At 41.4% G+C, this 26,749-nt stretch overlaps 1 protein-coding gene across 12 annotated transcripts in view; it reads left to right on the plus strand.

Moving 5' to 3' along the window:
- DCX (doublecortin) overlaps positions 1 to 26,749 on the plus strand; it is a 140,183-nt gene that overhangs the window by 22,087 nt on the left and 91,347 nt on the right. For 10 of the 12 annotated variants that reach the window (XM_077889930.1, XM_077889931.1, XM_077889938.1 and 7 more), the window contains exons 2-3: positions 3,186 to 3,571; positions 11,696 to 12,036. In XM_077889930.1, the coding sequence (XP_077746056.1) occupies positions 3,186 to 3,571; positions 11,696 to 12,036 (727 nt within the window). Of the gene's footprint in view, positions 1 to 412; positions 558 to 1,068; positions 1,261 to 3,185; positions 3,572 to 11,695; positions 12,037 to 26,749 lie in introns of those variants that run through there. The other 2 variants (XM_077889936.1, XM_077889935.1) reach the window with 2 other exon arrangements.

Below are 26,749 nucleotides of genomic sequence, written 5' to 3' on the forward strand. Positions count from 1 at the left end.
CTCAAAAGGAGGGCTAATTGTATTAGGAATCGGATAGAAGATCATCACGGAGGGGTGGCTCAGCGGTTGAGCGTCTACTTTCGTCTCAGGGCATGATCCGAGAGTCCTGGGATAGAGTCCCCAAGAGGGAGCCCTGCAGGGAGCCTGCTTCTCCCTCTGCCTATGTCTCTGCCTCTCTGTGTGTCTCTCGTGAATAAATAAATAAAATCTTTTTTTAAAAAAAGATAATCACGGAGCATTATTAATAGCTCTGAGTTTTCTGAAGCCAAGCGACAATGGAGTCACGGTCGTTCAAGACACCACCTATTAATACGAGTAGTCTCAGTTTTGAGAATGGTAGACCGCCCCTAGTTTACTCTCTCACCTTTCTCTTCTTTTGTCTCATTGCTTGGCCTGATTTCATGAATTTAAGGCGGTTGCTTCCTTCCCTTTGAGAACGTATTTGACACAAAGAAGACATTTAGAAATTTGAGGACCCATTGATATTTACCTTGTGGCCATCAGACTTCACATGGAAAGGTCTTCTGCATTGGATTTGAACTCACGAACTCTCATAGGTAAATGCCACAGATCCCATTCACCAGATCATCGCAGCAAGCTAAATGATCTTTGGGATCCTTTTTCGACATTATCCCCCATGAAATTCTGGAAGTCTTTCCCCCTGTCTTTTCTATTTCTTTCTTCCTCGCAGTCTACTCCACTGACCTTCTTTCAAAAACAGCCAGTTGTTGGATGCATGAACTAAGTAAGATACTTTAAGAACATTCAGATTTGATTGTTTTGTCTCAAGAAGGTGAAAAAAAGGGAGCTACAATTTCTAAGGAGCCTCCTGGTTTGACTGAGTCTGGTCCCCAGGCAGATTAGGCCAAGGTTTTGGCCAAGTGAAATTGCCAATTCTCTTTAAAAAAACAAAAAGGGTGGGAGGTGCGGAAGGGGGAGGGTAGCGCATTGCTCATTAGAACATTCTGTACTTGCCTGTGCAATCTTTTTGCTACCCTGCAATTTCCTGTTAGTTATAAATGAAACCTTTCTAGCTGTTAATGCAGCCTGTGAATTGAAAAAAAAAGCCATGTAATTAATCATAGGAGTTGGGGGGATTCACTAAGCCTGAGTTATAGGGGAGAAGCTGGACAAGGCACTAGGACCTAGAAGGCATCTATCCACCCTGGCAGGAATTTCTTGCTTGGAGCTCAGACAACAAAGGCATAGAGAGATTGGTTTTCTTTCTCTCAGCATCTCCACCCAAACAGCAGAAAACCGGTGAGTGGGGCTTTCCAGTGATTTTCAGGCAGAATGTAACAGATGTCAAACGGGAAAAGCATAAGGCAAAGCGCTCGCTCTAGCTATCTCTCTCCTTTTTAAAAAAATTTTTATTTTGCCTTAATTCTATCGGATTTTTTTCCCTAAGCCTCTACCTGGGATTTTTCTTTGGAAAAGTGAGTTTGCTGTTTCTTTGTTTTCACTGTCATGTTGATTTAGAATTATACCACCCGTGATCCTAAAGCAAAGCCAAGTGTTACTGGCATGCCTGAGGAAATGCTTGCTACTGTCTTGAGGAGGTGGGGTCTCTCACCACTGCAGGTTGTCTGACAGAGACAATGCTGAGCTCAGCATAGGTCATGGTGACATTGGAAGAAAAGAAGGATAGCGCCTGGCAAGCCTTCTAGGCACCAGTCCTCTTTTATGTCCTGTCCTCCTGGACCCTTGCAAATATCTCGATGTGGCAGTGTGTAGCAGCTGAGCTCTCTTCGCTCTGTGAGTCCTTTTATCTCCATCTGTGAGATGCATGTTAATAGTTAGGTTCCTAGGCTGTGGTCACTACCTTGCTAGTGCTTGAAGCTTCTGTTGTGTTTGGTTTCATGTTTTGATTTTTTCTTTATTTCTCATTTTCTTTTCCTTCCTTCCTTCCTTCCTTCCTTCTCTTTCTTCCTCCTTCTTTCTTTTCTTTCTTTCTTTCTTTCTTTCTTTCTTTCTTTCTTTCTTTTCTTTTCTTTTCTTTCTTTCTTTTCTTTTCTTTCTTTCTTCTTCTTTCTCTTCTTTCCTTCCTTTCCTTCTGGTTCAGCAGAAGGGGGAAAAGCAAATCTGACAAATGACCATCTTTTGCCTTAGCTAATGCATCTGGGCAATAGATAAATTTGGGGGTGAATTGCTACTGTGAGAGGGAAAATGCCCCTTCAGTCAGGGTAGAAATCCAGAACAATGAAAGGTGTGCTTGTTTCCAAAGGTCCCATATGCTTTTCAGGAACTCACTTGGGAATCTTTCAACAATTAAATTAGTCCATTAAGAGGTGGGGCTGCCTCACTGGGGAGGGATAGAGCACATATCAAAAAAAAAGGGGGGGGAAGGATTTTGTGACCAAATGGTACCAGAGGGAAAGCAGAGCTAATAACTTGTTAAATAACTGATTTTTCTAATCCTTTTTTCCCCCAGCTTATTTCTTATGAATGTTAGATAGCTGCACCAGCTTGATGGGGAAAGGGTCTGATGAATAGCACAAAGACACTAGCTATTCCCTGGAGGCTGTGTCCCTTTAAAGGAGAATCCTGGTTTATTGGGGGTGGGGGGTGGGGTGAGGAGGGGATGCACGCATCAGAGCAGGAAAGAGGATTTGGGATAAAATGAAAAACCTTCCCCTCCGAAGTCATATTACCATATTACCGAGGCACAAAGATTGCTTCCTAAACTGGAGATGCTAACCTCAGCCAGCACCTTCTATTCTATTCTCTTCAAGGGGATTTTTGTCAGGCTATGGATTCATTTACAACTGTTAGTCATGTGGGCATGTGTGAAGAAACAGATGCCAGTTTTAATGTATTTAGCCCGAAGTTACATTTTGATAGGAGCCACTGTCAATAAGTCCCAGGATTTCAAGGGATTTCAAAATCCCTCCCTCGCCCCTGTTTGGAACAGTGCCCAGAGTGCCTCCCTCTCTATCTCTCACCCCAACCCCCACCACCGTCTGCACTTCCCCCAGCCCCTCCTTCTTTCTATTAAGATCAATATTCCTGCAGGTCAGGGGCAAGCAGCAGATGGGTCACGGGCTTTTTCAACCAGTTCTTTTTACAAGCAGCAGATTGCAGAACTGGATCTGGCTAATATTTGAATTCCTTTCTTTTTCTCCCCCCCCCACACTTCCTCCCCCGTTTCCTTTGCCTCTTTTCACCCCCTTTTGTCCACCACTCAGGTCTCTGAGGTTCCACCAAAATATGGAACTTGATTTTGGACATTTTGACGAAAGAGATAAGACATCCAGGAACATGCGGGGCTCACGGATGAATGGGCTGCCGAGCCCCACTCACAGCGCGCATTGTAGCTTCTACCGAACCCGAACCTTGCAAGCTCTTAGCAACGAGAAGAAAGCCAAGAAGGTACGTTTCTACCGCAATGGGGACCGCTACTTCAAGGGGATTGTGTACGCTGTGTCCTCTGACCGTTTTCGCAGCTTCGATGCCTTGCTGGCTGACCTGACTCGATCTCTGTCTGACAACATCAACCTGCCTCAGGGAGTGCGTTACATTTACACCATTGATGGATCCAGGAAAATCGGAAGCATGGATGAACTGGAGGAAGGTAATTCGAGGGTGTTGGCTCTCTGTGGGGGAGGTGACATTGTTTGCCCTGGTTACATTTCTTGGAGTACTCTGAAAAAGATTAGGGGGTACATTTGTCAGAATACCAGGCTGATGCAGAGACTGCCGAGGCTAGAGGCATGACAGAGCCATTAGCCATTACCCTTCAGGGCCTTCAGTCTCTGCTAGTGTTGGAGTGTGGATGGTGGTGACAATGCATTGTGCTTATCTGCCAGGGTATACAAAGGAAAATCTGAATCGTGTCATTAACTCTAGATCTTGTTCACAATTCATTCTGAGTAGCATTACAGAGGCAGACCATGAACTCGTTAGGGCTATAAAATGAGGAAGGAACTTTGGTTGGATTAACAGTAAGATAGCCAAATATCCTCTGAGCTGCTGAGAGACCATTTGTGAACTGCAAAGCATGGAAATATGCACCCTAAAAGCAGGACTTCCTGGACATATTCACAAAGGATTATACTTTTAGGTAAGTGGTCATTGCTCAGCTGTCGCTTCTAAAAAGCCCACTCCAGGGTGTGTCCCTAAGGCTGAGGTCATTGAGAGAAATACCAAAGAAAGCTGTAGGTATGTCTGGTATTTTAATAAAGACTATTCCTATTAGAATAGGAGCTGACTCACTGAACCTAAAGCCCTTTAAAGCCTCTCTAGACTTTGGTTTTATGACTGAATGTTATGACGAGGTTGAAAACCCAGCAACCTGCATACCCACTCAAAAATAAGGGAAGTCACAGCTCTTCCCAAAACTTGCTCATCCATGATGCTTTCTTTGTGGTTATTTAGAAAATACACCTCAGGACACATTCCTAATGTTTTACTTTGTCGAGTCAATTATATTGTGGATGCCTCCCTATGCCCACTTTTAAATGGCTAAAATGTAACCAACTGATAATGCAAATGGCCCTCTCCCAGACCGCTCCCCCCCCCCCCCCCCCCCCCGCCCGCTCTAGCCCTACTTCCTCACCCCCTCCATTCCCAGAGTAAAGGTGAGTTTAGAGCAGGCAGATCTCTCGGGAAACCAAATTATGAAACAGCCAACAAGGAATGAGAATCAGCACATTAAATGACTTGGTGTAGGAGTGCCCCGCCTCCGCTTCACTGCTTCCAGGTTTCTTGTGCTCTTAGACAAAGGAGCATGAGTGCTTCCCTTGTGCGAGACCATGTTCTCGCAAGTAGCTGCTGTTTCTAAAGTCAGATCAAGTGATTTGGGGCCAGTTACTTATAAGACATGGTGTCCCTATGGCTACCAGGTCTGGGTCTCAGGGTTCAAGTCTAAGGTTTTCCTACATAGCTGACCTTGAAAAAAAAACAGTGCTGAGAAGGCTTAGAGTATTGGATCATGTTCTGGGTGGCCAGGCAGTGGTTAATCCTAGGCTTTTTCTGAATATTGAAAGGTTGACTATCCTAGCACATGTGTTAAAGGAGAGTAGGAAAAGTAGAAGGACTTGGAGTGAGGTTGAGGGAGCTGTCCAACAGAGTAATTGAGAGGGTGTGTGTCCCTTTGTCACCGTGAAATCCATATCTTGGGCCAATTTGAGGGATGTCTCTGTAATAATTTTCACAAACAAAGCACCTTAAATCACCCAATGTGTCCTCATTTTCCTTAGCTGCAATTTTTCAAAGACTGTGACAGATGCCAGGGCAGAATTCTGAACCAAGGGATGCTGTATTCAGAGTAGGAATTAGAATATTCTTGTTTTCGATATAAGAGAGATATCATGTACGCATATCCCCCCCAAACCATAAATCCATTTTTAAACATACCTTGCTCAAGGACAAGCCCTTGGTATTCATTTTTCTTCCTGGATGTGTGTGTGTGTGTGTGTGTGTGTGTGTGTGTGTGTGTTTTGTGATAATGTCAGGTCAATATAGATAATAATTATAATTTTGAAGACTGCACCCTTTCTCCTGACCCTTTTGAGTCCTGCTAGATTGGATTCCTCCCCTGGTTGCATGGTAATACTTCCTGGGTTATGTAGAATGTAAATAAGGCTCAGTTGCATTTATTCACATATCATCTACAACCACAAGCTGCAGTAGGCCTCAACGCCCTCCCAGGCCTGATTACTGCCCATGCAGTCAAGGAAATTCTGGAGTATCTCTAAGATAGTGTTGAGAAACGTGACCAATTTTCCCACTGCCACACAGTCAGATGGTAAAGGGCACTGGGATAAGGCAGATTTAAGAAAAAAGGTCTTTTCTCTCCTGTTTTGTCCTTTGGAACTACTCTTCTAGGAATGGAGGACAGAACTCCCTCACTTTGTTCACCATTGGAAGAGGTCGAATGAAAGACTAAAAATATTCATACCCAAGAGACTTCACACTGGAAAAGTTTGGAAAGATCCCTGATGAAGAATCAGAGGCAGTGGGTTCTAGTCTTAGAGGCAGAAGGTTATTGCAGGAAAAGAAGTCTTTGGAATGAGATTTGTTGCCAATTCAAGATCTGCCGCCTGCTAGCTTGTGTGACCTGGGAGAAACCATTTAGACTCCCTAAGCTTCAGTTTTTCATCTGTAAAGTGAGAACAACTGCTTTGAGTATTGAATAAGACAATGAGTATGAAGTGTTTACTCTTATTCCTGGCTTACAGTAACACTCAGTAAAGGGTATCTACGACTGCTGAGTTGTCCTAGATTCTAAAAACTAGTTAGCCACATGACCATAGGACTGTTGTTATCATGTGATATTCTCTTTTTAAAACAGCATTTTTAAGGAAAACAGCAATTTTAAGGTCTAATTTGCATAATGTAAAATCAGCCATTTAAGCATACAATTCAATGATTTCTAGAAAAATTACCAAGTAGTACAACCATCATCATAATCTAATTTTAGATCCTTTTATTCACCCCAAAAAGAAACCCTGTACCAATTAGCTGTCACTGCCCATTTCCTTCATTGTCTCCAACCCTAGGCAACAGCTTACCTACTTTGTGTCTCTACAGATTTGCCTATTACGGACATTTTATATAAGTGGAATCATACACCATGTGGTCTTTTGTGACTGAATACTTTCCCTTAGAAAAATGTTTTCAAGGGTTATTCTTGTTGTACCATGTATCAGCACTTTCTTCCCTTTTATGGGGGGATGATATTCCATTTCATGCATGGACCACATCTTGTGTCTCTGTTGTAATATTCTTATCTGTAGCAAGAGACTAGTAACACTTGGCTTCTTCATCTATCAGGGTGGTTGAGAGGATATAATTAGATAATAAAGAAACATGTCGACAAGGTGAAACTATAGCTATAAGGTACTACTGTTAATAATGTAAAAAAAAAAAAGGAATAGGGATAATGATGCTAGTCAGGGGTTGGGATGGCCAGAGGTTCCCAAGTCTGGCTGCCTTTCAGAAACTTTCAGATATTTAGGAATACCAATTCCTGGGTCACACCCAAGATCTATTGAATCAGAATTTCCAGAGCTAGGGCCTCAGAATCTGTTTTTATAAATCTTCCCAGGTGATAATTATGAGCACTTAAACTTGAGAAATTCTGGATTAGATGATCCTGATGGTCCCGAACTTTCAGCTAACTACAGTGGTGGGAGTCCCTAGGAGTGCAAAAGGCCTTGTTTTTGTTTTTATTTTTTATTTTTTTGCTCTGTGGATCTTAAAGGAATGATGAAGTAGAAAACATGTTGTTTCCAAATGGCCACTTTGTTAAATATTTAGACTAAACTAAAATGAAATAAACCACAATGGGTTAATAATCACTCTGGCCTGTGACACTCCTTGTCTAATGCCTCTAGTCTACTGTCTGTTGCTAGATGCTGAAAGTCGAAAGGGGAACATTTTGGGCCCAAATCGGGTTATTTATATCAGCTTTCCCACAGCTCCTTGGGTATACAAAGAATCTCAGTGAAGCCATGAAGGCTGTTGTCATAGATGTATCAGTCATCTTCCTAGTGGGTCAATGGATGAAATCCACCAGTGATGTTTCCTTTTGTCTTGCTTTCCATCACAAAATAATTCCCCTTCCCTTCCTGCCTAATTCTTTCCCCACTTTCTTGTTTGTTAGTCCCCAGGTCAATCTTAGGGGTATTATTTTGAGCACTATTACATAGGCCACAGGACAAATTATTTACAATTGGGACAGTCTTGTTGGAAAATCTGAGTGGAATGGTGGCCCTAGTTATTTATGATCCAGTTCCTTTGCCATAGCTCAATGGAGATGAGATGAGATGACATCACCTTCTTGCTAATTTATACTGTAGCTTCTAAAGCAGGCACATTGCCAAAGAGAAGGTTTTAAAGATACCTGGGAGAGAGATGCATCATTAATACATATGATGATAAAATAAAGTATCATTTAGTCTCTTCCTTCTTGAGTGAGGAAGCCTTGGAAAAGAGGAGGAAGCCCAGGCAGGAGTGTCTTTGTGCTGAGAAAACACAAATGCATTTAATGTTTTTGAAAACAGAGCCCTCCTGAAAGTGAAGGGAGGTAGACATTAGATCATCTCAAGCCCACAGCTTGTTCCTTTCCTGCCCTTTCAGCTGTGCTTCCATGACTTCATTTCCTTACCCCCTCATCTTGAAGCACATTGTCAGTTCCAGCAAATTGTCACCTTGCTTGGCTCTGAAGCTAGCTTTCCTTCTAGGCTCCCAATGGGTGGGAAATAGTCCCTGGAAGCTGTGGCAGGATGGGAACCCAGCTGTGTAAAGGTGTGTAAACACACCTCATCCAGCTTCCAGTGCCAGGCAGGAAGCACGGAGCTCTGGCAGCAGATCTTGCAGACGTTTGCAAAAATCAGAACAAGGAAGTCTTGGTCTAGAGAAGCAGCACATTTGATGTCTTTCCAGTAGTACAAGTGGAGAGCCCTCCGTAGTGGGCATCTATTTCTTTAACATTTAATGATCATAACAACTTTACCTCCTACAGCCTTCTGGGGAAAAGAGAAGAAAATTACCTCTTATAGACCTCTAGGACTGGAAGGGACTGAGATGTCAGCTAGTGTAATACCTTCAATTTATAGATGGAAAAGCTGAGACTCAGAGATTAGGTGATTTGCCTGAGGTCACACCATTCATAAAGGCCTGACTGGAACTGGAATTCATGTCTGTCTGACTCCCCAAGCTGCCTCCCTCAACCACCATAAATGACCTGCCCTCTGGTAGGGGATGTTTGTTTACAGGGGAGGCTATGCACATGTGGAGACAGAGGTCATGTGGGAAATCTCTGTACCTTCCCCTTGATTTTGCTGTGAACACAGAAGAGCCATAAACAAAAAAATAAAGTCTTACAAAATATCCTGCCCTCAGTGTGCATCAGCAGTGGCAGCAAGTGGCTTCGCTGAGTGTTAACCATAGAGCTCCCATATGTCACATTTTCAGCAACTGGACACCTCCTCTTAAGCAGCAGGAAATCATTATTTTTGAGGCCTGAGACCTGGGCAGTGGTCATGTTCTATAATGACCATAGCTCAGTTCCAAGATGGCTGCCCTTCTTCTTTCTTTTTTCTTTCCTTGGGCTTTTGCTCTCTCTCTTTTAATCTCCTTTCTCTCAACTCTTTCTCCCTCTCCTCTCTGCTCTTTTTTTTCTTGTTCCCTCTCCATTCATTCAGATTAGGGCCTTAATGATCTGTTAGGTGGAATTTATCAAGTGCTTACCAGGCTCTGGGCTCAGTGCTGAGCCATCTGACTCATGCCTCACTCCAACCTTATGAGGTATGTACTGTTATCACCATTCCCACTTCTCAGACAAGTAATCAAAGCCAGGGGGGGTTAGGTAACTTGCCTACGACACACAACTAGGTATCGAAGACCCCATTCTGACTGACATCACATCAGCTGTTCTTTTTCCATTACTCTATATTGGGCCAAAAGGAGAGAGTAGAGAGACTAAAATGTACTGTTGGAAGGTGCTCAACATAGATTTGGCCGAGAGCTGGGCCCTCTGGAAAGTTCTTGGTGCCATATGATACTATAGCTGTCTGCCATCATGTTCATTCTCATCTGGGGGTGGTTAATCATACTCATAGTTCAGAGGCTTAAGAGGTTTAAGAGATGGGAGCAAAATAAGTCCAGAGTCCTAATAGGGCTACACAGCTGACTCTCCAGAGGAGACTGTAGATGAGTGAAATCATAAATATATAGCCTCACACATTTCTACACCACCAGTTGTCAGAGTTTTAAAGTACTTGACAAGTTATGGAAAACACCTGACTCAAAGGAACTAACCTCTTGGAAGGTACCTATGAATCTAGTGGAGTGCTAAGGCAAGGGTTATCTAGGGTGTAGAGGAGATTGACTGTGAATAGATAGGGGAATTGAAAGGGCTCCTTCACCATTTTAAGTCACAAGTTAAAGATCCTAGCCTTTAATCACTTGGGTTAGGTTGGATTAGCCAGCAAAAGAGCCAGAGAAATTAGGGTTTCTTTTGGCTGAGTTCTTTGACTACTCCATCTGGGGTGGGTGTGTTTATTTGTGTTTGTGTGTGTGTGTGTGTGTGTGTGTGTGTGTGTATGTTTGCACCAAGTGGGAGAGGATGCCCATGTTCACCTACAAACCATCCCTTGGTCCCCCTGTCAAGATAGAACACTGACAGCCTCTGGGACTCAGGGCAGTGTTGGAAGCCACTCAACCTTCCCCGTCACACATACACATAAATGTCCTCAAAAGTGCCCTAGAGAATCTGACAGAATCTTTTTCTCAGCACTGAGAAATTTATTAATTAACATGACTTAAAGGATTTGGTGCTACAGCAAAGCAATCAATGTTTGCCAAAGGAGTGAATGATTAACCCGGTGTTTCTGATATGTCCCTGTGTGGTTCTCCTGCTGAGACCAAAAGAAGAGCCATCAGACTATGATTGTGTTTAATGCTTTCTTTGCCCTGGCCTGGGTTGACTTATTTATTTAGAGTTATTACTGATGAGTTCAGCCTGATTAATTCCCGCTAGTTTTCTCCAGCTCGACCTCTGGATGAACTTCTGTATACCTTGAGGCTACTGTGTTTTGCGTAACAAATTCAACCTTTTCCAATGCTCTCTCCCCTAGGCTGAGCCTACCTCTCTTCCTCTTTTCTCCAGCTTCTAGTCCCAGGTGTCTAATCCCCCCTACCCCTTGCCTCTGGCCCCTGTGTTTTTTCCACTGTATTAGTCATTTCCTCTAGCTCAAGGTAAACGTGAAAATTATGCTAGATTTCTCCAATCCATAAATCTGGCTGTCTAATGTATTCTCACATCTCCACCTCATTACTTGTGGCAGCCAAGGGTGATCCCTAGTGAAGATGGCCTTGAACACATACATCTAGTATGTAGCATTTAGGAAAATGGAAAGATGAGGGGTGAGTGGTGGAAACCGAGGAAAGTATTTCTCAAGCAACAGCTAGATTTGCAAACACAAGCGGTGGACTGTGTGTGTGTGTGTTTGTGTGCACGTTGTTATTCAGTTTTTCCACTTGGGTGTGGGGTTGAGCAGTAGAGGACAGAGTTATACATACACAACATATATATTCACCACACACACACACACACACATACATGCACACACACATTTCACATTTTGGCATTCCACTGCTCAGCCATATACTCTGTGCAAAGGACAGTCTGGCTTCTTGGAAAATATGTACTGTGTGCCCAATATGCAAGGACACTGGGGTCACTTTAACTTGGAATAAAGTATATTAATTGTAAAGTTCTCCTTGGTTTATGATATAACCATGGAATGGGGCTGTGAGGCCAGAAATGGGACAGGAAGATTAAGAAATAGAGACATGTTAAAAACATGTCCAGTAATGCCCCCTAGATATTAACAAACATCTGAGAAATTGACATAGGCATTTCCATTGAAGTAAAATCCTATGAAGCTTAAGAACCCTGCTTGTTAGATTATATTTAGATGTGTTCATTGTCCTTGAAATCCTTAGCTCTAGAGGATTTTTTCAACTTAGGTATGCCATCATAATGAAGAATGTTTTGCTGATGACTTGCTCTTGACTTTGAATGAACCAAGTTGTTAGAGGGAGAGCCCAGTTAGAAGTTGTGCCTACAGTTGGTTACTATCACTGTATTTCCAAAAGTCTTACGCCAAGGTCAGCGTGTGCTAGTTTGGTTAGAATAGTTCATGAATCTACTCTTGAACTAATTACCACTTATTTCTTCCCGTAGGGGAAAGCTATGTTTGTTCCTCAGACAACTTCTTTAAAAAGGTGGAGTACACCAAGAATGTCAATCCCAACTGGTCTGTCAATGTGAAAACATCTGCCAATATGAAAGCCCCCCAATCCCTGGCAAGCAGCAATAGTGCCCAGGCCAGAGAGAACAAGGACTTTGTGCGCCCCAAGCTAGTGACGATCATCCGCAGTGGGGTGAAGCCTCGGAAGGCCGTACGTGTGCTGCTGAACAAGAAGACGGCTCACTCTTTTGAGCAAGTCCTCACCGATATCACTGAAGCCATCAAGCTGGAGACTGGGGTTGTCAAAAAACTCTACACTCTGGATGGAAAACAGGTAAGTAGTTTTTTTGTTGTTTTAATAAAAGTACCTGTCTTTTCAGTTATTCTAAATACCTGGATGCCCATGCTGTCCCTGAGGCATCATTTCCAGTTGGGGGACTCTTCCTCTACCTCTCATCATCCCTACCTGTTATTTTATGTCTCACTGGGAAGAAAGGTCTTTTCAGCAGACAAAACAATCCACCAGAAATCTGAGGCTTTGAAATTCAATCTGCTTATGTCTTATCAAGGAGAATGGTCACTTAGCCTCAGCTTTCTTATCTGCTAAGTAAAGGACTGAGTACCTAGGTTTTACACATTCTCGTGAATATGAATTCATCTATGAAGTGATGCAACCTTGATTGTTCAGTGCATGTCACTCGAAGTGAGATTTGTGGGCTCCTTTCTTAGGTGGCCTGATGTTGGTGTTCAGTGTCCATTCTGGTGAAAAGAGGTTGAGGTAATCCCTCATATTCTGAGAGGACTCAGATACAGGGGAAGCACTAATGTCTCTGGTTCGTTGTCTTTGCCTCGCACTAGACCACGTTTTCTCTTTCTCTCTTTTCCATGTGACATAGCTGTCTGAATTTGGTTCCACTGATGGTTTTGTGTGAGAAAGGGACTATTTCAAGATCCTAAAATTAGCCCAAGAAAGATGCTGCCATCTGTTCCTCTCCAAATCAGGTTCTTCATGTCATTGGTTATGCTACTTAAGTACCACCTATATTAATATCTGGGAAAGAATGCAGCCAGGCATCTCCATCAGACAGATGCACCATTCTCTTGAGCATAGGGAGCTGTAAATGTATGACAAAATACTTCCAAAGGATTTGAACAGTGGCTGGTTCTGTTGGCTCTAAAGGGAATTCTGGTCCCCCATCAGCAAAGACAACTGTGAGTTATTATCAGTCCATACTTTCTACTCCTTAAAATACCTTTGGTGTTTGAACAACTATATAGATTCTAAAGAAGTGACTGATGAGCATTCAAATGCAGAACTATGCCTCCTCCCATAATTTCTGACATATACCGTGTGCCTCAAGAATTTAAATTTCTGGTAAAACCTAAACTCATGGATGTGGGAACTTTTCTAAATTTGGGACTTTTATCTGTTCTTCATTTTGTGATGTGAGTGTCACCTGGAGGCATTGGTTATACATGATGTGTGTTGGTTGTACCAAAGCATGGAGTTTACTTGCAATGGGAAAAGTCACAACTCCCAAGCATCTCTCAAAGAGTATCTCTTTCCTGAGAACCAAGTACATAAGAAACAGGCGCTTCCCAGGAATAGTCTTAATCACTGGAACTTTCAGCTCAGAAAAACAGAACCTAGGAATTTTAGGAGCATTGACAGTGACCTGAGAAGTCATGACATTTAATCTCCCACTTATGGCAGTGATATACTCTACAACCATTTCAGTGTTATGAGACAGCCTATTACACTGTTGAAAAGCTGTGAGTTTTAGAAAGATTTTCCTTATTTTGGGCGTAAGTTCCCTTCCCTAATTCATTCAGCCTCTTGAAGTAATGCATGACAAATATGAATCAAGGGCATAAGACTGGGAATCAGAAGACCTGGTTTCTAGTCTTAATATTGCAACTTACTGTGTGACCTTGGGCTAATCACTTAATTATCCAAAGCCTCCTGCTTCTTCATACAAAGGGGCTGATCACACCTGCCCTACCCATGCTCACAGGATTCTCCTGAAGATCAAAAGAAATAATGGATATGAAAGCACTCTAAATTAGAACATAAGATGTAAATATGTATGCATACAATTCATCATTAGATGAGACAAAATATGTAAATTGCCTGGTAATTTACATGTATATCAGTAAATGATAGCTCTTTTAATTCCACTTTCCCTCCATCATTCTTAGCATGAGTTTCCAACATTTTGTGGAGATATACTACATTTCGGTATGCTGGGATTGCTCTTTTGTTTTCTTTATTTTTTAAAAATAATAAATTTATTTTTTAATGGTGTTCAATTTGCCAACATACAGAATAACACCCAGTGCTCATCCCATCAAGTGCCCCCCTCAGTGCCTGTCACCCATTCACCCCCACCCCCCGCCCTCCTCCCCTTCCACCACCACTAGTTCGTTTCCCAGAGTTAGGAGTCTTTATGTTCTGTCTCCCTTTCTGATATTTCCTACACGTTTCTTCTCCCTTCCCTTATATTCCCTTTCACTAATATTTATATTCCCCAAATGAATGAGAGCATATAATGTTTGTCCTTCTCAGATTGACTTACTTCACTCAGCATAATACCCTCCGGTTCCATCCACGTTGAAGCAAATGGTGGGTATTTGTCGTTTCTAATGGCTGAGGAATATTCCATTGTATACATAAACCACATCTTCTTTATCCATTCATCTTTCGATGGACACCGAGGCTCCTTCCACAGTTTGGCTATTGTGGACATTGCTGCTATAAACATCGGGGTGCAGGTGTCCCGGTGTTTCATTGCATCTGTATCTTTGGGGTAAATCCCCAGAAGTGCAATTGCTGGGTCGTAGGGCAGGTCTATTTTTAACTCTTTGAGGAACCTCCACACAGTTTTCCAGAGTGGCTGCACCAGTTCACATTCCCACCAACAGTGTAAGAGGGTTCCCTTTGCTCTGCATCCTCTCCAACATTTGTGGTTTCCTGCCTTGTTAATTTTCCCCATTCTCACTGGTGTGAGGTGGTATCTCATTGTGGTTTTGATTTGTATTTCCCTGATGGCAAGTGATGCAGAGCATTTTCTCATGTGCATGTTGGTATATGTGCTGCCGAAGCGAGCACTCATGTGCATGTTGGCCGCCATGTCTACGTCTTCCTCTGGGAGATTTCTGTTCATGTCTTTTGCCCATTTAATGATTGGATTGTTTGTTTCTTTGGTGTTGAGTTTAAGAAGTTCTTTATAGATCTTGGAAACTAGTCCTTTATCTGATACATCATTTGCAAATATCTTCTCCCATTCTGTAGGTTGTCTTTGAGTTTTGTTGACTGTATCCTTTGCTGTGCAAAAGCTTCTTATCTTGATGAAGTCCCAATAGTTCATTTTTGCTTTTGTTTCTTTTGCCTTCGTGGATGTATGTTGCAAGAAGTTACTGTGGCCAAGTTCAAAAAGGGTGTTGCCTGTGTTCTCTTCTAGGATTTTGATGGAATCTTGTCTCACATTTAGATCTTTCATCCATTTTGAGTTTATCTTTGTGTATGGTGTAAGGGAGTGGTCTAGTTTCATTCTTCTGCATGTGGATGTCCAATTTTCCCAGCACCATTTATTGAAGAGGCTGTCTTTCTTCCAGTGGATAGTCTTTCCTCCTTTATCGAATATTAGTTGACCATAAAGTTGAGGGTCTGCTTCTGGCTTCTCTATTCTGTTCCATTGATGTATGTGTCTGTTTTGTGCCAGTACCACACTGTCTTGATGACCACAGCTTTGTAGTACAACCTGAAATCTGGCACTGTGATGCCCCCACCTATGGTTTTCTTTTTTTAAAATTCCCCTGGCTATTCGGGGTCTTCTTTGATTCCACACAAATCTTAAAATAATTTGTTCTAACTCTCTGAGGAAAGTCCATGGTATTTTGATAGGGATTGCGTTAAACGTGTAAATTGCCCTGGGTAGCATTGACATTTTCACAATATTAATTCTTCCAATCCACGAGCATGGAATATTTTTCCATCTCTTTGTGTCTTCCTCAATTTCTTTCAGAAGTGTTCTATAGTTTTGAGGGTATAGATCCTTTACCTCTTTGGTTTGGTTTATTCCGAGGTATCTTATGCTTTTGGGTACAATTGTAAATGGGATTGACTCCTTAATTTCTCTTTCTTCAGTCTCATTGTTAGTGTCTAGAAATGCCACTGACTTCTGGGCATTGATTTTGTATCCTGCCACGCTGCCAAATTGCTGTATGAGTTCTAGCAATCTTGGGGTGGAGGCTTTTGGGTTTTCTAACGTAGAGTATCATGTCATTGGCGAAGAGGGAGAGTTTGACTTCTTCTTTGCCAATTTGAATGCCTTTAATGTCTTTTTGTTGTCTGATTGCTGAGGCTAGGACTTCTAGTACTATGTTGAATAGCAGTGGTGAGAGTGGACATCCCTGTCTTGTTCCTGATCTTAGGGGAAAGGCTCCCAGCGCTTCCCCATTGAGAATGATATTTGCTGTGGGCTTTTCGTAGATGGCTTTTAAGATGTTGAGGAATGTTCCCTCTATCCCTACACTCTGAAGAGTTTTGATCAGGAATGGATGCTGTATTTTGTCAAATGCTTTCTCTGCATCTAATGAGAGGATCATATGGTTCTTGGTTTTTCTCTTGCTGATATGATGAATCACATTGATTGTTTTACGAGTGTTGAACCAGCCTTGTGTCCCGGGAATAAATCCTACTTGGTCATGGTGAATAATTTTCTTAATGTACTGTTGGATCCTATTGGCTAGTATTTTGTTGAGAATTTTTGCATGGGATTGCTCTTAATGATAAATAAAGCAACACCTCTACCTCCCAGGTGAGCAAGCTTCAGTCCAGTGATGGATGGATTTTTATCCTACAGCAGGCCACAGAGAACAGCATGTTTTCTTTAACTCTTTCAAGCATTGGCTCCCATTTCTTTGGGGAACACATTACAAAATGCCAGTGTATGACACAGTGTGTCTATAGAAACATCGAGGAGCAGTGCTCAGGCATTAGTGCCACTCTATACAATTCATTCTCTTTAAAATGTCTCCCTTTGGGGGCACCTGGGTGGCTCAGTTTGTTAAGAGTCCGACTCCTGAATTCGGCTCGGGTCATGATCTCAGATCAAGCCTGTCTCTGGCTCCACACTGGACATGGAGCCTGCTTGAAATTCTCCCTCTCCCTGTCTCTTGGTCCCTCCCCCCCCAAATAAAATGTCTCCCTCTGCCTACTTGAGACCCCTAGGAGTTCTCTTTTCAGGCCTGTTTCAAATAAGGCCTGTAAATTTCTCTGTCTTTAGTGTGCAAAGTTAAAGCAATCTTAACCATTTTTTTAATGCTCAGCTCCTGATATATTGTGGAATCTCTATGAATGATTGTTGATTGAATCGACTGACATAAAGATATTCTCACATGGCTCAGGTAGATATTCTGAGATGTTCTGAGAAGCCCTCTACTTTCAGTGCCCCAAACACTAGCCTTAGTCTATCAGAAAAGATAGGAGTCTTCCAAAGGAGTGTGTATTCCACTTGGGGAACTCCTTCCTATTTGTTACTTATTTGGAAGTCATGGAGGGCAGACTTTTAAGACAACATTTCCCAAAGTATATTCTAAAAATTGTCCCCGTCTCTGGCTCCCCAGCAGCTTTTCATAAAAGGGTTTTGTGGCCAAATAATGTAGTGAAATGCTGCAAATTATATGCCTTTCTTAGAGATTCAGAGTGCTCATTGGCATATTAAATGTTCTGAGAAGTCCTGCAGAAAGGAAACCCATTTAATTTAGACCCAGGATTTCCCAATTTTATCTAACCACAAGCATTTTTAATGGAATATACATATGTATATGTGTGTGTACATATATTTTATTTATGTATTTCTTTTCTGCAGAGCACACTAGAAAATGCTGTTTACAGAAGATGCTGAATGATTAGGAACTAACTATCCTAACCTCACTGGTAAAATTGGTATGCCTGGGGTAACCCACAAATCAAACATTGTTGTGCGGTTACAGCAAGAACATTAAATAACAAAATTTGGGGGTACAGGGACAAACCTACTAATTGCAATATAGGTGCTGAGTACACTGAAAGTTGGCCCAACTCAAAATTTTGGAGCCCAGTCCATTCCCCAATTCTGGTGATGACAGCTCTAATGTTAACACCTGTCAGTCACTTTGATTACTGGTGGGTATTCTTACTGCTTGGGAATACGATCTTCCTCTGTGCAGGGTGAAGGCACATGTGTTGCAATGGCTTGGACTTGCTTGGATATTCCATGTCTGTCCTTAGTTAAATGTGGCACCAGGCAGAAAGGACAATGTATGGTCAAGGCTATTTGTTATGGAACATTTTAATCATGAAATCAAGGCCATCACTTGGTTTTGGCCTTGCTCTGATTGGATCCCAAATAGACAAAAATCATGTGGTTTTCTCCCCCGTTGTTTAAATAATGATCAGTTCAAACAGCCCAGTTGATTATTCCAGATTTATTGTTGCTTCTGACTTTGTGTGTACCATTTGATTGATTGGCTTACGCTGATTGACAAGAAATCTGCAGACAAGGCTGTCTTGTCTTTCTATTTTTATTTTGTTTGGTGGCTTTTGGAACCCTTGGTCTTTTTAGGGCTAAAGGTTTGCCAGTGTAGAAGACAGATTTCCACACCCATTGCCTCTGAGATATTTGTGGCCTGTGTTGACAGGGAAACTAACCGTCATTAGTACAAAGGGGTCCCAATTTATTTCTCGCCTCAATAAGAAGTTGCTAATGAAATAAGGAGCAGTTGGCAGGGCCCTTGCAATTCCTGTGGGCTGTAATGGATTTCTAGGAGAGCAGGGAAGTTATGAAAGGTTAGATGATGATGCATATTAGTTAACTCTCAGGTGAGATTGTTCTTTTGATTCTTTGGCAACTGGAGTGGTTGTTGCAGTTATTTATGAAATTATCCAAATATTAATTTCTATAAGCAAACTGCACATTTATGCTTAAAGATCACGGATGCATAAAAACTAGAACCCCAATTTCTGGCTTACTTGGTAATAGTAGCATAGTAGTCTAACCCTTAAATTCATTTCAGTAAAGCACAGAGCATGGTGCTTCCATTAGAGATTCAGAGTTTTAATAATAGTCCTTGAGCTTTTTGGCATCTAAAACAGGGGTGCAGCTGGTCTGCACACCATCCATATTCATGTTATACTCATTGGCATCTCTGGTCTCAGTTTTGTCCACATCCAAGGTCTGTGCAGTCAAAGATTTATCATTGCCTCAAGACACATGCCTAAGTGATAAGTATGGCCTTTAGTGTTTGTGTTAGCTTTGTTAGGCCAGTTTTCAAGTGGATGAATTTATTTCATGTCTTTGTCTCTGTCTTTCTAATATCAACTATTTGGATTGGGAATTGTAGATCTCAGAATAACATGAAAGGGTTTTAAGCTGATTCTGAGATTACCCATAGCCTTGGAAACTAGAACAGGAGTTTTAAGAAATGTTTTGAACCATAAGATGATGAAATAGTAAAAATGAGAGCATAGAGGATATTTGAACGGCTGTTAAGTATTCCAGAAAAAAAACTTGCCCCATCTTGACATACTAAATAACTGGGTGCTGCAAGCACAAAGGCAATCACAGGAAATACAGGAAGACAAGTTGGATTTAACCTTGAAAATGTAGAGTGCATTTCCCAAGGTGACTGTGTCTTTACTTTGCTTGTGTAACCAGTTTTTCTCTCCTCTGCCCCCCATCATCTCTGCCCCCTCCAGCCACATCTGGTCTTACTTATATTCCCTGGCCTTTAGCTCTCCCAGAGTCAACCTCTCTCTTAGTGTTTTGACCCTTTACGCCAACATTGGGCTCAATAGAAAAGGCCACATGGCCATAAATTATGCCCCAAGAGGGAGGTCATTTACCATTGACCTTCTCTTGAGCCAATCAAGGCTGGAAAGATGTTTGTATTACTGAAAGATCCTCCTTCTCCAACCTTCCACAGATTCAATTCCTAGAGACAGGCTTTGGGAAGATTGGCTTGAGCATGAAATGAAAAAGAGCAAAGATGGGGAGCCAGGCTGGGCTCTGTGAAAGGAGACAGTTGCAAACTACCTTGCTATATGTAGTGTATACTTCAAGATATCTCACACTGAGGTAGATTTTGTGATTAAAAGAGGGAATATGATGGAGGTGGCCAAACATCAAATATGCCATCTTTCGGGAGAGAAAGGACTAAGCATAGCCTGGCAATTGGTTATTCCTTCATTAATTTATCCTCTTAGTCTTATTGTTGATGAGATGCTCTTGGCTCAGAGCAGTGAAGAGGTGGGGCTTGGCCATTTCAATCAAATCTTTGGCATAGAATTCCAGTCTCCCATACTGACTAGTCTGTCAGTATCCAACATTCAGCATATGGAAAGAGCCCTAAACTGAGATTCAGAAACCTGAGTTCTAATATTCACTAAGTTCTCCATTAACTATGTGATATGGGGTCAATCACATCTCTTCTCTGGGCCTTAGGTTTTGAGATAAGTACATGACTTTTAAGAATATTTCTAGCTCCATGAGAACAGAGCTTTTCATCTCCATGTTCTTTCCATCTAGATATTTTTTGCCAAGCCACTAGTCCTCTCAATGCCCTTCAATTCTCTGTGTTCCCAGGGTCTCCAATGTGATGTAGTACTCACCTGGGTGGATATATTTTTTCCTAGGATGGTCCCTATAGTATTTGCACTGTTCTTATGTTCAGGTCTTGAAATTTATGTGATGGCATGACCAAGGAATATTTTCAAACTTATAATTTTGATTTGGCCTCTTTTTCTTTCCAGTGGCTGATACGAGGAGTAAAGGGTAGAGGAATAATAAAACAAAACAAGATAAAAGGTAGCCTGCCGAAATTGTGACAGACATTTGACAGTGCCATTATTAAGGTGTCTTCATCATCGTGGTGCTATTTTCATTGTGGTGCTGGAAGGGATCATTACCAATAGGGAAAGTTAGCATCAGAGCTATTTCTTGAGTAAAGTGTAGACAATAATCAAGTGGGTATTGATCCAGGGATGCAGACTCTTCCATTACTAGCCATTGAAGTAACTAGCCTCTTGTCCTTCACCCTTTTCATCCTTCTCATTGTCATTCCCTCAAAGTGGCAAGAAAAGCATTGTCTTAAAATATAGCTTTTAAAAATACTTTTACTGAGATATAATTCCAATACTATACAATTTACCCATTTTAAGTGTACAATCCAATGGCTTTTAGCATATTAACAGAGTTGTATATCCATCACCACAATCAATTTTAGAACAGTTTCATCATCACAGACACACATACCACACACACACACACACACACACACACACACACACAAAGTATACCCCATGGACATCATGCTCCAATCCTCAATTGTCCCATCCCTAGGCAATTTCTTGTCTATTTTCTATCTCTAGGGATTTCCCCATTCTGAACATTTTATATAAATGGAATCATACAATTGTGTGATTTATTGTGGCTTACTTCTTAGCATGTTTTCAGGGTTCATCATGTCATAGCATAGCAGCACTTCATCCCTTGTCATGACTGAATAATATTCTATTGTACAAATATGTCCCATTTTGATTATTAATTCATTAGTTGATGGACATTTGGGTTGTTTCTACTTTCTGGCTATTATGAATGATGCTGCTATGAACATTCATGTTCAGATTTTTATGTTGTCTTCATTTATCTTGGGTAAATACCAAGGAGTGTTATTGCTGTGTTGTATGCTTAAAATTTTAAGAAAATGCCAGAATGTTTTCTAAAGTAGTACCACCATTTTATATCCCTATCAGCAATGTATTAAAATTCCAGTTTCTCCACATCCTTGCCAACAACACTGGTTATCATTTACCTTTTTATTAGGATCATCCTAGTGGGTGTGAATTTGTATGTCATTGTGGGTTTCATTTGAATTTCCCTAATAACTAATGATATCAAGCATGTTTTCACAGGCTTATTGGACATTTATATATCTTCCTTGGAAAAATGTCTGTTTAGATCCTTTGCCCATTTTTAAGTTGTTACCTGTTTCCTTACTCTTGAGGTATAAGAATTCTTTATATATTCTGGATACAAGTTCTTTATTACATATTTGCAAATATTTTCTCCCAGTCTGTATCATGTCTTTTTATCTTTTGAATGACTCTTTTAACTTTTCAAGGGTATTTTTTTCATTTTGATGAAGTCTAATTTATTAATTTTTCTTTTATGCGGTATGCATTGGTATGCATAGCAAATAATACCTAACACGAGGCCCTCAAACATTTCTCCCATGTTTTCTTCTAGAAGTTTTATAGTTTTATCTCTTATATTTAGGTATCTGATCCATTTTGAGTTCAATTTTGTGTTCGGCGTGAGGTAAGGGTGGAAGTTCATTTTTGGTGTGGGTGTTGGGGGAAATGTATATCAAATTTTCCCTGGGGCAGCCCCGGTGGCGCAGCGGTTTAGCGTCGCCTGCAGCCCAGGGCATGATCCTGGAGTCCTGGGATTGAGTCCCACGTCAGGCTCTCTGCATGGAACCTGCTTCTCCTTCTGCCTGTGTCTCTGCCTCTCTCTCTCTCTCTCTCTCTGTCTCTGCATCTCTATGAATAAATAAATAAAATCTTAAAAAAAATTTCCCTGCACCATTTGGGTTTTTTTTTTTTGTATATTTTTAATTGGATTTTGGTTTGCCGACATATAGTATAACACCCAGTGCTCATCCTGTCAAGTGCTCCCCACCCACCCAGTGCTCATCCTGTCAAGTGCTCCCCCATCCCCCTGCCCAACTCCCCTTATGCTATCCCTTGTTCGTTTCCCAGAGTTAGGAGTCTCTCATGATCTGTCACCCTCTCTGATTTTTCCCACTCATTTTTTCTCCTTTCCCCTAAAATCCTCTTCACTGTTTTTTATATTCCCTGTATGAATGAAACCATATAATGTTTGTCTTTCTCTGATTGACTTACTTCACTCAGCATAATACCCTCCAGTTCCATCCATGTCAAAGCAAATGGTGGGTATTCGTCGTTTCTAATGGCTGAGTAATATTCCGTTGTATATATAGACCACATCTTCTTTATCCACTCATCTGTCGATGGGCACTGAGGCTCCTTCCACAGTTTGGCTATTGTGGACATTGCTGTTATGAACATTAGGGTGCAGGTGTCTTGGTCTTCCACTGCATCTGTATCTTTGGGGTAAATCCCCAGTAGTGCAATTCTTGGGTCGTAGGGCAGCTCTATTTTTAACTCTTTGAGGAACCTCCACACAGTTTTCCAGAGCGGCTGTACCAGTTCACATTCCTACCAACAGTACCATTTGTTGAAAAGAGAAGACAGTTTTCTTTAGGTTTGAATTTAACATGGCACCTAGAAATAACAATGGCCCATATTCTCCTATCTGGGGGCAGGCACCCTGGCATCAAAAGTTAGCAGCCAAATACTCTGAAGTTTTCTAGAACTTCTCAGAACTGTGGGTGTAAACTAAAACATGGAAGTTTCTCCTATATAGCTGCTCTGAAATACTAACTCACTCCAAGGCCACTGCTATCCAATGAGGCTGGCTAAGCCTCATTAAGCAGAAAAATACCGAGAGCTTGATAAAAGAAGATAAAAGGAACCATTGTTCCTTAGCCCTGCCCCCTGCCATGCTCTAGACGACTGAAGTCCTCATCCCAGACCCATTCAAACTTGCTTGTTCCATGTTCTATTTTTTAGGGTGATGCTAAGCAGGACTGGGGAAGGGATGTAGGGAAAGGCCCTGAATTGCTCAGGTTACTTTTTTCAGTATTAGCTTAATTGAGATATCAATTTACATACCATATACTTCATTCAAAGTGTACAATTCATGATTTTGAATATATTTATGGATATGTGCAACCATCACCACAGTTAATTTTAAAACATTTTTATCACCTAAAAAAATCCTGTATCTTTTAGCTACTACCCCCTACCTCATATGCCCCCTAGCCCTAAGCAACCACTGATCTACTTTCTATATCTCTAAATTTTCCTTTTCTGGACATTTAATATAAACGAGCCATACAATATGTAGTTTTTGTGACTGGCTTCTTTCACTCAGTATATGTTTTCAGGGCCCAGCCATGTTGTACCATGTATCTGGACTTCATTCCTTTTTATGAATGAATAATATTCCATTGTATGGATTTACCACATTTTATTTATCCATTCATTTGTTGATGGATGTTCGAGTTGTTTCCATCTTTGGGCTATTATTAATAATGCTGCTATGAGCATCTGTGTATAACTTTTTGCGTGGACATATATCTTCTTTTCTCTTGAATATATACTGAATAGTGGAATTATTTGGTGTTGGGGTTTCTCCTGTTCCCCTAACCACTAAGCTCGTGTTCTTAAAACATGTTCCTCAAGGGATACTTCAAAAAATGCATTCTTTTCTCTGTGTAGAGATTTGGCCCACAGTTCTTGCCTACATAATATAGAAGGAAACATGGATGTCCCTTTTGTAAGTTTTCTTAAAGCTAGAGTAAATACAAAGAAGTCATTTCTTTTTTCTTTTTACCTTAGTTTCTTCCTGGCCCTTCTAATTCTCCAGAATCAAAGATACCTTCTAAACAGAAGGGACTCTTAGTAGAAAGAGTCACAGACTACTCCCAAACCATCAAACCTACTTAACTTTAAAAGTTTTATCAAATGGGATTCCAGAATCCCAGTTTATTTTTCCTATATTGAGACTACTTTTATCTTGGTACCATAAACTACCCTTTCCAGGTATTATAATATTAGCTCCTGAAAAAAGCCAGCTTGGGTTTAGGGAACCACAGCATGTCCCTTGTGAACTTCAACCAGGGCAGTTTTTTCCCCCTAGGGGGCATTGGGGAATGTCTAGAGACATTTTTGGCTATCATGAATGGGGGTGGGGTGCTACTGACAACTAGTTGGTAGGGGCCAGTGATGCTGCTAAGCATCTTAACATGTACAGAACAGACATCAGCAGCAAATGATCTGACCCAAAATATCAGTAGTGTTATGGTTAAGAAACCCTGTGTTATAGGATAAAGAGCAAGGCATACATAGTAGAAGATGCAGCTGAGAGGCAGTCAACAGCAAGATCCAGGAACAACCTTGTAAATTATGTTACGGAGATTGGATGTTATCCTGTAGGGCTAGAAGCCCCTGAAGGATTTTATTTATTTATCAAAAGATTTTATTTATTTATTTATTCGAGAGAGAGAGAGAGAGAGAGAGAGAGAGAGCATTAGCAGGGGGAGGGGCAGAGGGAGAGGGAGAAGCAGACTCTGCGCTGAGCGGGGAGCCTGATTCTGGAGCCAATCCCAGGACCCTGAGATGATGACCTGAGCCAAAGTCAGACACTTAACCAACTGACTCACCCAGCCTCCCTGTCACACTGAAGGATTTTAAGCAGAAGAATAACATAATCAGACTTGCAGTTTGAGTAGGTCACTGTGTTGCTTTGGATTTGGGGAAGACAAGACCACTGGGACAAGACAATACCACTGGGAGGCTACACCGTGTGGTATAGTAGAGGAAGGAGAATAGAAGGTCCCAAACCCAGGGAGTGGCAATAGACATAGAAAAAGAGAAACAGATTCAAGAAATAATTGGGAAGAAGAAACTGGAGAGCTTTGTAATTAATTGAATTTGGGTACATATTTGTTCTCTACTGCTATGTAATAGATTACCATGAACATAGTAGCTTAAAACAGCATCCACTTATTATCTCACAGTTCTATAGGTCAGAGTGAAAGCAGACTTGACTGGATTCTCTGATTAGGGTGTCACAAAGCTTAAGTCAAGAAATTATACAGGCTAGGCTTTTATCTGGAGGTTCTGGGGGTGAATCCAGTTCCAGGTTTCATTCAGGTTTTTGTCAGAATTAAGTTTCTTGGATCTTTGGATCTGAGGCCCCCATTTCCTTGCTGATTATCAGCTGGGAGCCATTTCTAGCTTCTAGAGGCTACTCACATCCTTCTCACATGGTTCTCTCCATCTTCAAGCCAACAAGGTACAGCAAATCCTTCTCATGCTTAGGATCTCTCTAACTTCTCCTTTTGCCACCAGAGCAAACTTTTTGCTTTTAAAGGGCTCATGCAATTAAATTGCTTTCACCTGGATGATTTTCCCTTTGATTAACCTAAAGTCGACTGATTACTAACCTTAATTATGTTTGAAAAGTCCCTTTTTGCCATGTAACATAATTATAGGAATACACTCACAGGTTCCTACCACACTCAAGGGAAGGAGATTATAAAAAGGCAAAGGTTATTCTTAGAATTCTGCCTACCACAAACAAGGGAGGGGAAGGATTTAGGCAACTCTGAGGTTTATGACTGAGGTGTATGAGTGAATGATAGAGTCATTCATTGATGTGGGGAAATCCAGAGTAAGAGGCAGAGTTTAGACATACTGAAGTTGAAATGCTCATCTAAGTGGAGTCTCCAGAAGGTAGCAGTATATATGGGTTGAAAGCTCAGGAGACAGGTCTGGGATGGAGATACAGATTTGGGAGTAATTTGCAAGCAATGGAAGTAAAACTCAGGCAAGTAGATGAACTCACCAAGGGTTCATGTATGTGTGAAGTTGCTGTGGGAGAAGACTATGGGGGATATTTTCATTAAAGGGATGGGTAGGAGAAAAAGCCCAGGAACTGGTAGAGCCATGGAGAGCTAGATGAAGATATGTCCAGAGAGGTTAAGAAAATAGTTTGAGGAAGGAGTGTGAATCTGTGTCAAATGTGGCAGAAAAAGTCTGTTTCAGATTAATATTTGGGCTATGAAGCCAATCAAATCTAGGTTATTTGAATAGTCATTATTTCCAGAAATAGATTAGAGGGCAGGGGCTGGCTCAGGAAGACCCTCAAAGGCAAACAGGCAGAGTCATGACTGGGTCAGACTGTGGGATTTGATGTTTCTTGGAGGCTCCCCATGCTCCAGATCTAGCATAACTTGCCTGTCCAGTGTCCCATTTTCCTAGGACCTTATTCTATGCTAGCTCTTGTGCTAGACATGGTTGCTAAAATGCCCTTCTGATATAGCTTATGTTATATATGCATTTTACTATGCAG

This window comes from Canis aureus, chromosome X, assembly GCF_053574225.1.
Source record: "Canis aureus isolate CA01 chromosome X, VMU_Caureus_v.1.0, whole genome shotgun sequence".
NCBI classification, from domain to species: Eukaryota; Metazoa; Chordata; class Mammalia; order Carnivora; family Canidae; genus Canis; species Canis aureus.